At 31.2% G+C, this 14,125-nt stretch overlaps 1 protein-coding gene across 1 annotated transcript; it reads right to left on the bottom strand.

Annotated features, from left to right (window-relative positions):
* Positions 1-7,527: 7,527 nt before the first annotated feature.
* Positions 7,528-13,873, bottom strand: LOC129321084 (protein trichome birefringence-like 5). Its single transcript, XM_054966818.1, has 5 exons — positions 12,868-13,873; positions 10,831-11,023; positions 9,169-9,362; positions 8,775-8,933; positions 7,528-8,057 (listed from the first exon to the last, which is right to left on the bottom strand). The coding sequence occupies exons 1-5, from the start codon at positions 13,716-13,718 to the stop codon at positions 7,724-7,726; spliced, it is 1,731 nt and encodes a 576-aa protein (XP_054822793.1). The 5' UTR covers positions 13,719-13,873; the 3' UTR covers positions 7,528-7,723.
* Positions 13,874-14,125: the final 252 nt, after the last annotated feature.

Raw genomic sequence — 14,125 nt, 5'->3', positions numbered from 1 at the left:
TTTAATTAGTTTAGGATAACATTACTACTAGAGTCAGTAATTTAGGTCAAGTTTGACGGGCTAGCTTAAAAAAGGTTAGAGTCAGGCTTGCTTATATGAACTTTTTTAAAAGGATATGATATACTTTAAGCTTAATTCAAATAAGCCCGACCTAAATTAAGCCTGACCTGAATAAGCTCAATTGCGAAAATTTCCAGCTCTACATGTAGATAGAGTTGGTAATTTTGGCTAAGCTTGATCGGCTAGCTCAAACCTTACCAAAAAATGTTAGGGCTAGATTTGGCTATATGAATTTTTTTAAGAGAGTATGATACTTTAAGTCTAATCTGAATAAGCCTGACCTGAAAAAAGCTTGACTCGAATAAGCCCAACTCGCTTGAATTATATTTTTTTAAAAATAGTATAAAGAAAAGGCATAAGGCTAAGGGTATAACATTTTTAAGTTGTTATGCTGCTAACATTTTTTCAAGTGTAATGAAACATGACTACAATCATGTTTAATGTAATAGAGTTGATTTTATAATTGGAGAGGGATAATATGTGACAGCATATGACTCAAGCATTGTTTTTTCTTACTTTAATTATTCTAATTGGCATTAAGTCACTTATTACATTTCCTTTCTAAATGATTAACACTAGATTAACATTATCAACAAGCGAGGGATGTCTGCCAGACATACATCTCAAGAATACCGAAATGTGGTTCAAGAATTCATTAAGTTTGTAAGAGAGCATGCTAGAGACTTGAAAAGAGTTATTTATCCTTGTTTAAAGTGTAATTCTTTGAGGCATGCTACTCCACAAAAACTTGAAGACCACTTAGTGAAATTTGAAATCGATCAGAGTTATAACTTATAAGTGTTGGACACTATATGGGGAGACACCTAATGAGGTTAATTGTGGTCAGAGCCATAGAGAAAGTTGTCATTCTCTTAATTCAAACATAAGTGCATATGCAATCGACAATCTTGAAGAGTTGGAAGAGGCGATGGAAGAGGCACTAAAAAATTTTCCAAAAATGTTGAAGAGGTTAGAGAGTGATGCAGAGACATCTTCATATAAGTGTTGTGAATGCACAATATTATCTGCAATATTGAGATTCTATAACTTGAAAGCAAAACATGGGTGGAATGATACAAGTTTCACGAAAAATATTTCTATCATAAAAGAAATACTACCAAAGCCCAACAAGTTTCCAAGATAATCATATGAGGCAAAACAAATGTTTTGCTCTGTTGGCCTAAGTTATAAAAAGATATATTTTTACATCAATGATTGTGTTTTGTTTAAGGGAGAATATGAGTCGTTGACCCTTTGCCCTAAGTTCATGGCATCACATTGCAAGAAGAATGAGAAGAGTTCAGAGAAAGAAATGTGGTATTTTTCCATCATATCAAGATTCATACACTTATATAGCATACTCAAATATTTAGGGGTTGTAATGAAATTAAAGAGATGATTTAAATGACCTTATTATCCCTGATGAAGCTAAACACATGAACAATTTGTGTAAAAAAATGAATAACTGACGTAGGTGGAATTTACAACTCTCCTTAATAGCATAACACTACTATAAATTTGCAACTCTCATTCTACCTACATGAGTTGTTTATTTTTCATACATCAGTTATTTATTTTTCCCACACGAGTCGTTCATGCACCTAGTTTCATGACGAACAATAAGGTTATTTGAATCATCTCTTTAATTTCATTTCAATTCCTCAAATATGTAGTGAAATTTTAGAGTTTTTGGGGGCATTGACTGAAATTATGTTGGATCAAAGGAGTTGACCAAAATTTTCCCATATTTAATCATCTTTTAAATATTTTTATTCATGTATTATTATATGTACATTAATAATGATCTAGTAAGCTAAAGTACACTTTTAGTTCTATAACTTTATATAAGATTTTAATTTTATTCTTTTATTTTATAAAGTATCTTTTTAGTTTTTAATTCTAATATCGTTAGTTTTAAATAATTATTTTTTATGTTAATCATTGTTATTTTAAAAAAATTATACCTAATATGTCAATATTTAAGTATATTTTATCAATATTTAAAAGTTTAATGTAAAAATTTATTGAGATAAAACTAATAGTGTTAGAGTTAAAGGATTAAAATGACACTTTATAAAGTTAAAAGGTTAAAATAAAATATTATTTAAAATTAAATGACTAAATATATATTTTTAACCTAATTTTATCCAAATATTTGTTGGTGATTTGTCCATTTCAGAAAGTGGGGAAACTAAAAGTTAAGGGGATAGAAAACACGTACACACATATATGAGATGAACTTTTGAGACTAATCATGTTTGTCATCCATGATGTAAGACAATAAAATATGGCATATTCCATCATATCTGATAAAAGTGACCCACAAATCTATCTTTCTGGCATAATATTGCCGTTGATTTGTTTAATTTATCTCAGTAGATTTGTCTAATTAATTAAAATATTTCGGAAATTATTTGGACCTTACAAATATAATGTTGACATAAATAAGGTCTTCGATTGAAAATTTGTGGGATTCATTTATATGTACGAATTGTCCTCGCGTGATATAGGCGTCATTCTATACGGAAAATACAGCTTAAATTATTTTCTCCCAAAAAAAAAGGTCAAAGATTTTAAATTAATTTATGAAGCACTTTTCTTCCGTGTTGATCAAACAATTATGGGTGTAGTATTAATTAAATTTTTTGGGTCTTGAAATAATTAAAATTAAATTTTCTGCAAAAGATGTGATTATTGTTTATGACCATCATCTCTCAAGACTCAACAATTAATTTTATCATTATAAAGAAATCTAAAATATGTGCTTCGAGATTTAATTAGTTGATTTAGATTTTAATTTTGAAAAGAATACCTAGATTTTTTTTTCCATAATGAATACCTAGATTAATACTATATCAATTGTTAAATGCATTAATTAAGTGGGATATGATCATACAGGCTTTTAAAAACCGGAAAAAGAATTTAACATTGAATCTCATCACAAAAGTTGACTGAAAAAATGAATTCTCACACCCAAAAAAGTGTACTTTTGTATACATCATATTACAAAGTCAAGTGCATTTATTGATATATATATATATATATATATCTAATTGGGAAGTGCACCACCAATGATCACTTTAATTTTTTGCTTTTCTAATTTTTTTTTTTGGGTGGTTGCGTGATGGAACTAACCCACAAAGTTAAGGTCAATAAAGCACCCAATAACAGCAAATTCCAAGCAAATTTTCATAATGCTGACAATTTTTAATCAAAATACATTCTCCAAATTCAAATTATCACTAATGTTAACTTGTGATAGTGTGTATACATATATACATTCACAATACAAGTAAAAGAGCGAAAAGGAAAATAGTTGCCTTGGCTTTGTTAAGCCATTGCTTAATATTTTGTTAGGTTCAAATATTATTAATTTGATAGGAAAGTAATTTTTCAATGTAGTTTCTTGTCCTTCACACCCTTTGACTCTTCTTAAAAAAGAGTTAAGCTCTTTGTATTCTGTCAAACCATGGTCAGTTATGTTAATTTTTTAATTATTTGCACGAGTTAAGGGATTCAAATTTTAAAACTTATATTTTCTTAATTTGGATTATTATTTTTAAAAGTTGAAATAAAAAATAATTTTCATCTTGTCTTCTTAAAAGAATATCACTAATAACATATAATTTATATTTAACTTGAATTTAACACATAAAAAAGTTATAGTTTAATTTAAATGACCCAATGCTAAAATATTAATTAATGCACTATGAAGTATAGGATACTTAAAAAGATATTTTGGACGACTAAATGTAAATTAATCATTCAATTAACTATCAATTTATTAATATATCAATACAATATTTCCGTGGAAAATATATATTAATATACTATACTATACTCCCTCCAATTTTTATAAGAGAATTTTTAAAGAGTTCTTCTAGTTGTATTTATAAGAAACAAAAATTTATTGTATGGAGCATTTATTAAAATTTTCTTTTTATATCCTCATTAAAATGTAGTATTTGTTAATGAGATCAAATATTAAAAGAAACAGATCAATTATTAAAGCAGAGTATTCTGGAAAAGAAAATTGTATTTGTAACATATTTTTTAACCCAACTAACATTTAACTGCATTTATTTATCTTTGAAAATTAATTAATTATTTTTCTTTTATAAATCGCACTTAACGTTCCACCAAATATTTTATAGATTGAAACATCAAACTTTAAAAATATGTCTTATAATAATAAATACTAAGTTAAAATATACAAACTCCTCTCACTTTTATAAATTTAAAATTAACCTTTATAATCTTTTAATTTTTTATCGTAGACTCTCATACTATCATTTTTTAATTATTTTAATAACAAAAGTTGGCATTTCATATTAAAAAATACATCTAATAACTTATGTGACATTCAATGTAAGTTAATAATAACAAAAAAAATATGAATAACTAAAAAAACAGTAAAAAAGTTTGTGATAAAAAGATAAAAAGTTGGAAAAATTAATTTTTAATTTTTAAGATAAGAACGTTCTATGTAACTGCATGAAAGTTTTCAGAAATTTTTTATATATTTTAGCTTAAATATTATAAAGGGCAGTACTATTATTGATGATTTAAATTTGAAGTCACACATGCACACACAAACAGCCCCTACAATCACAGTGCTTTTTAGGAAAAGGTGTGATAATTATGCAATTGACCATAGAGCCTTAGTAAGTTTCATATTTCAAAACTTTTACCAAATCAATGTGAATACAGAATACAAGATATGTCATATCTTTAACCCAAAAGGCAAGCAATAATGGCCACAATTGAGGGGACTATATATATCTCTATTATTGCAACCACAAATGAATTAAATTAATCAATATTACAAATTTTTTTATATATAACAAACTTTATTCCATGTTTGACAATCTTCAAATTAAACAGTCCAGTCAATAATTTTTCCCCATAATTCTTCAATCATACCCTGAGATTATTTTTGAAACAATACATTTTTTAAGAAAATAAATAATATATATTGGTTACGAGGTCTTATAATACATAATAAATTAAATTATCATGTGAAACTTTTTTTAAGAAAATCAATAACACTGAATTAAGTCATTAGAAAAATTTCACATATATTATAATATAAAACTCCAATAAATTATGGATATTAAATAACTTCATATTAACATTTTGTTTTTTTATTATTTTTGAAGTGTTATATATGGATGAGAATTATATTGGCGTTTGATTGAAAGACTCCAATGATTTTACATCATGATATATATTGACTTTTGCACAATTGGACTAATCATGGAAAAGGGGAAATTGACCAAAACATCGAACAATTCATTGTTACTACCCCATTCATGTCTTAACATGGGGGCCCCATTTCTCCTACCACATAGCTTCTCATTCAAGCAATTTTTGTGTGTAGATATGTTTTGATATTTATTATATTATTAAATAAAAATAATATAAATATAATAATATATTTGTCAAGATATGTTTAATCTTATCTTTTGCTGGAAAAGTTAAATTAGCTTCTTCTTTTTTTAACACTAACTAGTTTTTAGAAGTCAAGCTGCATCCCTACTAATCCAATTGAGAAGGGTCAAACTACGTGGGTATAAAATTTTGTCAATATTATTTTTTTTTTCAAGTACAAAATTCTAACTCAAGGCGTACGTTGCTTAAGAAAAAAGCAAGCATCAAAGTTTAATTTCTATTCATGGACATATTTTCTACTTTGAATTCTAAATTTAACATAGAAAAGAATAATCTTGTTAATGATATGTTCCTTGATATTTAATTAATATTAGTCAGATGCATCTTATGTATATAAGATACTCCCCCTGTCCTTATATATCATGTATTTTTAACCGAATCTCGTATATCAATAAATGTTTGTTATTTAGTTGAATTCACATAAAAATACAATAATTTTTTATTTTTATCCTTAATAATATCATAATTAATATCATGATACTAATAGAAAAAATATACAGTTAATGAGCTATTTCATTTTCTAAGACAAAGTTAAAATTATTTAATTACTTAAAAATATTATTATTACTCTTTATATTTTGGAACAAAATAAGTCTCTAGAAAATACTTTAAATATAGAGATAAAGGGAGTAGATTGAGTTAACATTATTTTTTTAAATTGCCAATCCAATTGAATGAATTAAATGCTCCTTCGATTGAGTTGGGTGTAAACTACAAGGGTGAAACATTTTCCAATAATAATTTTTTTCATGCACAAAATTCTAATTCAAAACTTTGCTTAAAAAAATACACATCGAATTTTAAATTTATTCATGCACAAATGTTCTACAATGGATTCTAAATTTTAAAATAAATTAAGTCTACATCAGAGAAAAGAATAATCTTGTTAAAGATGTGTTGCTTAATATTTAATTAAGATTAATGATATGTTTCTCATGTCAATAAAATAAACTGAGTCAACATAATTTTTTTCGAGGAGTATTAATATATTATATTGTAGCTTTAGCTTGGGAGAGGGAACAATCTGGCCACAATTCACCAATCATTGTTTGGTACATTTTTTGAATTATAATATAAATCATAATTAATTAATTTATAATTTATAAACAAAATTAATTAAAATTCTAAATTCTTAAAAAATGTTAATATTTTTTCATTTATATCCTCACTAAATATTATATATAAAAGCATTGATAGTATTGATTTAAAGTTCAATACATAATTTTTTTAAAAAATAAATAAAGTAGGGGTATAGTTAAAAAATAAATATAAAAATTATTAAATACCTTATATTTTAGATTAGATAAGGTTTTTAAAAATGTCTTATATTGTGGTCAAAATGGAGTAATTCCTTTCAACTTTCATCATCTTCCAACATTTGAGTTAACTAATTCCGAACATGTCTTTTATTTTTCCCATTTAATCAATGATTACTTTTTTTTTATTAAATTCTTATGTGGAAAAATGTATACACCAATAATTCAAGGCACACATTTGACATTCACATACCATTACCAATGTATGAATTATGATTACGATAGACTAGGAAAATTAGTGGCCAGTTTCTTTTGTCCTTTTATTTTTTGGTCAATTATTTTTTTTTATTTGGCAAAAATAAATACAGAATAGGAGTAATTCTTACGTAAACCCCAAGAAACCTTTACACAATGAAATCGGATTTTTTTTTTTTTTTTGAAAAACATAAATCAACATGAAATGTCAACAAGCCTGAATTTGATCCTATCATAATGGTAACCAGGTCCCAAAAATTATGATGTGCACGTGACACCTTAATCTTGACATTAAGATCTAAAAAAAGAATTATTTATAAAGGTTTCAGACCTATAAGTATAATTTGTCCCTTTCAAATCTGATTTAAAATTGAAGTATATCCCATTACATTGATAATATCTTCTGTATCTTTCTGAAACTGATACATCGCTATCAGCAAACACCAAAATACCTTTTTTTTTTTTGGTGGCCTTGTATATGTAGTAATGAAAAACACTAAACATCTATTATGGCCAACGACTCTTTTTCTTGATGTGTTATAAATGAGAAATGCCAACAAAAATCCGACAAGAAATAAACGTGTAGATATGTCAAGAGTAAATTTCAAGGGCAACATTTTCCCCCCAAACCTGGGCTACCTCAGAATCTTTCGTAGCTGACATATCCTGCCTGAAACATGGAAAAAAAAAAAAAAAAAGCGTTAACTACTTGTCCTAGCTTGTTGAAGAACCAAAGTGGCGTAAATGAGCTCATTCCAAGCATCAGGGACCCCAGGAAGACACCAATGGCTACAATCTTGCTTTCTTGTGGACACTTTCTTCCCAGGTACTGTGTACTTTCCATATACAGATGGGTGGCCATCCTTGCGGAAATTGGTCAGTCTTGTGACATTTAATAACTTCACTGGAACCTTCATCCCCTTGATTTCTTCTTGCACTATCTTCATTTTTTCTGGATAGCTGTCGAGGATCGTCCCGGAAAAAACTGGCTCAGTTTCACCCCGGCATGACCCGCCTGAGTCCCAATCTCCACCTCTGTACGCAAAATTACATGAACAACAAACAGGGTGTGCTTAGAGCTAGAGAGAGAGAGAGAGAGAGAGAGGAATTGATGGTGGTGTGGTGTGGTTATGCAACGAGTCTCTATCATCTTTTCGTAAGGCCATTACTGAAATGATAGCTTTTTTTTTTTTTTTTACAACACTTGGTAAAAAATCTAATGGAAGGGGAAGATGAAAATTGTTTATTATCATGTAGTTTGGGCCATGGCTTCTTGTTGCCCGGTAGTTCAAAAATTGATATTCATGCATTCTAAAAGGAATTGATACAAAAACATATGATTGTGGATAGCGCTCCCATCCCATCCCTCTGCATTCAAAATCTCTCTCTCTCATCTTTTTTTTAATACATTATATGCAATCACTTTCATAAATGTACAGTATTCAAATTTGAGGTTTGCTTAGTAGTTAGCACGGCTCATAACCTTTTGCTTTGCTTGACTTTAAGAAAAATTTCCAAATCACACACAGGCACACATAATTATGTAATTTATAAGAAATCTCACTACTCATGAGTTATAAATAGTATGATTCATTTCAAATATAAAGCATGAGCCTTACATCTAGTTGACGAGTTCCTTTTGATTTTCCCAATTTTCTAACTTTTACACCATAAGATAATGGACTGAAAGCGGGTCAAATCACATAATGGTAAACTATATCTTAACACTTTTTTAAGCAAGAACATCAATACCTGAAATGGGCAGAAGAGTATCCACGATAGTAGACTATCTGTTTCTTTGGATTGATATTACGATCAATCCAATTTGCCCAGGTCTTTAGAGCCCTTTTGTATGCCTCAACTGCATCAAACTGTGGATAAAGATAATCACCTTCTTTGTAATAATTTATCCTGGAAAAAAGCAGACACTCAGTTTTGCCATATAAAAAATGAGGTGCAAAGCTTTTAATAGAAGGAAAATTTAGCTTCAAGGGATTCATCGCAAAGCCCTCATCCATCAACCAGATGATCAATGGTAAAACAGTAATTGAAAGATGAAAATAAAAAGTTACCTAAATTAAAGAACATAGAAGTATACCATTTCAAAGCATAAATTATTAAGACACAAAAATAATTGCATACAAACCCTCGAGCAGTCTTTCCATGAGTCCACCAGTGCCCAGTGTTAAAGACGAGAATGTTGGCCCTCATCCACCGGCCAGATGTCTTGTCAATACGGTCTATTGATAATGTGGGGTTTGAGTTCCCTTGTGCATTTTTACGAATTCCTTCCCTCACAAGGAAATGAGATCTCACAAATTGTACTGTACAGTTATAGTCCTGCAAGTGTATTTCAAAAACTTAAACATAATGAACTGCACTTTATACATTTAGCCTTGATTTTGAGAAGAAAAATAAGCAGTCAAGATTTCCCAGTCATTGTTTCGATGGTTGAAAAATGTACATGATTATTTTAATTCACTATACTGCTGGAAATTGAGTTAAAACATAAACAGAAATGTGGTTCATAAATTAAGTGCCAGGAGAAATAGCTTTTTGGTGAAGCTTAAAATCAAAGGGCTTGTTTGGGAGATGGAGTACGGTAGGAAAACATTATTTGGATGGTTAAAACTTGAAAGGCAATGGACTGGGGTGATTGGTTGGGAGGGGAACCCAAACACTTTCCCCCAGCCCACACCCCAATTTCCAAATCGCTCAAAATCAAGGGAGTTTGAGATGATTTGGCTCCCCTATATTTTTTTCAATTATGGAAGACCAAAGAGAACATTTATGGGAGCTGTTGAACAAGATCTCTTAGTTAACTATATTTTCAAAAACTTGGCTAATAATAGAGTACAATAGTATCATGTAATCCATACAACTGACCCCACCTACATCTACTGAGATAAGGTTTGTTGTTGTTGTTGTTTGTTTGTACTGTTTCACCATTCATCATCCAAAATATTCTTCACTTTCGTTTTCTTTCACAGTACCGATATGGGAAACTTAGCCAGATCCTCTTCACCCTATTAGTGACACTGCAACTTGAAAAAAATAGGAAGTGGGCCATCATATTTTAGTCCATTAAACATCCAGGGGAATGGGAACTGTTTCTTCCCACTCCATTAATGATTAATCTACTCCTCTCTCTTCAATATTCCCAAATAAGCCTTTAGGGAGCAGCTGGAGTAATTCTTGTCAACCATTTGTCCTCAAAGCAATCAATCAGAAGTAATCATGACAAGCAAATATGAGAAGGAAATATTTTTCCAAAACTACTAAAAGCATTAAAAAGTTCATGTCATTAATGCCCAACTTATCTAACCAAATGGCTTAATCTATTTTGGTGAAGTATACTATGCTTAAGCATACTTAATATAAGAAATCTAACATGGTATCAAGAGCCATTCGATCAAGGACTAAAAAAACAAAAGAGAGAGAGAGAGAAGAGAGAGAGAAAAAAATGAAAGAATGAAAGATGAAAAAAAGAGATTGAAAAAATGGAAAGAGAGAAGGAGAAGAAAAAAGAAGAAGAGATTGAATAGACGTGAGGCCTTTGAGACTAAAAAAAAGTACAAGCCCAGACAAGGAAAAAAAGAAGAAAAAGAAAAAAAGTAATAGAGGGAATATTAGAACATAAAAGAAGTCTCACATCTAAAGATTAAAAGATAGATCACAAATATATAAGCTTAGGAAGTATCTAATCAAATGACTTAAGCTATTTTGATGAAGTATATTATTCTTAAGCATATTTAATATAAAAAATCTAACACAGATAACCTGACAATGCAAGGAAAGGAAGTTTTACCTCAAATTTGAAAATGTAGAAACCCCTTCCTTTTGTTATTTTGTACCCATGGGTCTCATACATTTTGCTCTTGTTGTGAAGACCTTCACGGAGCATGCACAGAATAGATTCAAATTGGTTCCGGTTCATGGAATCTCCAATCAGCATCAGGTTCTTGCCTCTTAGTCTTGCCAAGAAGTCTGTGGCATTAAACCTGCAAGTAACAAGTTAAAGTGAGTGAAGAATGAACATGAGTCTCTAATGTTCCTGTAAACTGCAATAATAGGGACCAAATAATAGCTGCTTGGAAAATGAAATACCAACTCCATGCAATTAACTGTTTATCTCAATTCTCACACAGGGTGGTTGAAGAGCCTTACATCAACAGAAGGACAAAAGTTGAACAAATTTTAGATAAACACCAATTGCATTTGTCAGACTCAACCAATAACAACACCAGCTCAGCATAGGGTTGAAGTTAACTGTGAAGAAATTCTCTTTCCCTCTTCTCACTGATCAAAGAGAAAGAATGATTTCTTGAATGATCTATCAGATAGTATAACTGTCTAAACTGAAATGTTAAAACAATGAAAAAGGAATTATACCACTCTCTCAACAATAATAAGCTTTATCCCACTAGGTCGGGTTGAATACAAGTTCAAATAAAAGAGGAGGGTTGTGTTAGACCCTCAACACACAATGTAAAACTTTGTCGAATCTCACATGGATATACCACTCTCTCAACTTCAACAAAATCCAAAAAGCTGAGTAAGTACAATAATTAACGTCAAAAGTTGGTATACTCTAGTATAAAAATTGAAAAATATTAGCGAGAAGGTCAAAAGTTTGAGTAAGCATACTACACTGATTAATTATAAAGCCCAATTAACAGACAAAAAAAATAAGGCTCCAGGGACAAACAAGCAAAGAACATCATTCATCGAACATGGAATCGGAGAGCTGAAAACATTAATCAAGACAATCCGTATAAAAATTACAATCTCGGTGCAGGAATAAAGTATGGCATTTTTTTTTTTAAAAAAATATTTCTACATTAATAGAACAGATGTTTCCACAAGTTTGACAAATCTACGAAAGATGTCATGCTTTAATTGTTTCCCACTGGTTTGGGATAAATAAAATAACCAACATTGTGTACTGAGAAAGTTAATAATGGCGCTCAGGAACAGAGCTAGTAATGCCATTGGTATTTGGTACAGAACCAAAACCAGAATTCATGCTTTAGAAAGCTAAGCTCTGATAGTGGGAGTCCGCAGTTCTTTAATTTTAATAGGAATACTCAATCATCTGGATAATTTGCAGCCCAAAAACTGAGCCATATTTTCATGAATGTTTGTTCAACATTCAGTATAATATATATGCTTCATCAACAACATATTCATTCAGATGTACTGATTTCCAAAAGTTGTTTTACTCAAACTTCTGCCAAGAGAAAAAGTGACATTTATGTCTGTATCACATGTTATTGTTTGGCATTCATATGTGAGCATATTTGAAAGGAAAAGCTCAAGACTAAAACATAAGTGAACTTAAGTGAACATGGGCAAGAGCAATAACATTCAAAGTTTCAAACTACCATAAAATGTTCCAACATGTGTTCATTCATTTTATTTTAATAGGTCAAGGAAGTTGTGGTGGAATCATCAAGGGAAGTACCGAACAGAGCAATTGGCATTGACTTTTTATCGCATAGTAATAAACAATTAGCCGAAATAATTATAAAGAGCATATTAAAAGATAAGTGCGAACTCGTGCAGCTTGCTACATAGAGGCTAAAATCATACAACCATACCATACTCCATTTAATTATATTCTGTCTCAAGGTTTTAGATGACTCTCAAGGACAAGTCAAAGACGTTTTTATCATAATTTTAAACGCATGGTCATAACAAATCAAGTATAAGCATCGGTATTCCGCTTAATGTTAAACAATGTCACAATGAAGTCTCCAATAAGTAAAATGCTTAAAAAAATTGAAAGATATATCTATGACCACATAATAACAACATACAAGCACTAGAAATACTACACTTGTACCTGGGAAGATCACAGCCATCAGGTTGCCACCGCCATTTTGTAAACTCTGTATCGGCTCTTCCATTGATTTGGCAATTATATGCCTCGTCAACATAAGGGCAAGAACCCGGTTGGTAAATGGGGTAATTTTCATCCTTCACCCAAGTTCCAGTGTACAAATCACACTTCAACTGCTCCTCCAAAGCGAGATCGCTGACGTTATCGGCCATTTCGCCAGTGATTACATTATCAGAATCATTCTTAGAAACTTCATTGTCGGTGCTATCAGAACTAGAAACATTAACCGCAATTGTGTCGGTGGATTCGTTCTCAGAATCAGCGCCATTCTTATCATGAACAGAAACTTCATTGTCGGTGCCGGACACACGATCATTACCAGCCATTGTCAGAGTCAATTCCTTATCAGAAACCGGTTCGATCTTACGATTAACAGAAATCTCATTCTCCGAGCTAGACTCGCGAACATTATCCATACTCATCGTGACAGTGGTTTCGCCGTCAGAAGCTTTCTCATTCTTGTCATTACCAGACTCTTCTTTATCGAACCCATCAGAGCTAGAATCGAGTTCAACCGCTCCAGTTTGAACATTGGAGTGACCAGAGTGGTTAGACGGAGAATCCACATGTTCCGGGTCAGAAGTAAAATTCTGGGCAGGGCCAGCGTGATCAGAAACTGAGATTGGAGAATCTTGGAGAGAAGGGGAAGCTCGAAAGAAGATATCAGAACGGAGTAAGAAAGCGGATTCTAGAGCTCTTCTGCTGAAAACGAACATAGTGAGAAGAAACAAGGCGAGGAACAAGAGGATGGTAACGGTATAACGGCTCCTCCTCTGGATGACGGAAGTTGCCATGAGGGGAATGGTGGAAGAGCATGTTCAGGGGAGAGAGAGGAAGACCAGAGGAGGCGTCGCCGGCTCCGACAGTTACAGACGAAGGAGGAGGAGGGGATCTCATGATGGTGCCGTGTTCGGAAGCACCTGCTCTCACACGTGCTGCTTTGCCCGCTCCATTGAGTTGGTTTGGATTGGGTCTATTAGACACCTTGGTTTGGGTTCAATTTCTTTCAGCCCGCTGATTTCGAGCGGGTTTGGGTTCAAAAGTTGACCACCAGATCAACGGGTTTCGGGTTAAGAAAACTAGGCCTGCACCATATCAACTTGACGAACGTAATCAAGAGTTAGGAATCAAATTCTCGATCATGAACTAAAGGAGGTTGGTTCGAACGATAAGTAACTCAATTTTATTTAAACAAGATCTT

Source organism: Prosopis cineraria, unplaced genomic scaffold (genome assembly GCF_029017545.1).
Source record: "Prosopis cineraria cultivar Desert tree isolate PC_DT_omini unplaced genomic scaffold, ASM2901754v1 PC9, whole genome shotgun sequence".
NCBI classification, from domain to species: Eukaryota; Viridiplantae; Streptophyta; class Magnoliopsida; order Fabales; family Fabaceae; genus Prosopis; species Prosopis cineraria.
This window is presented reverse-complemented; position numbering and strand designations above follow the sequence as displayed.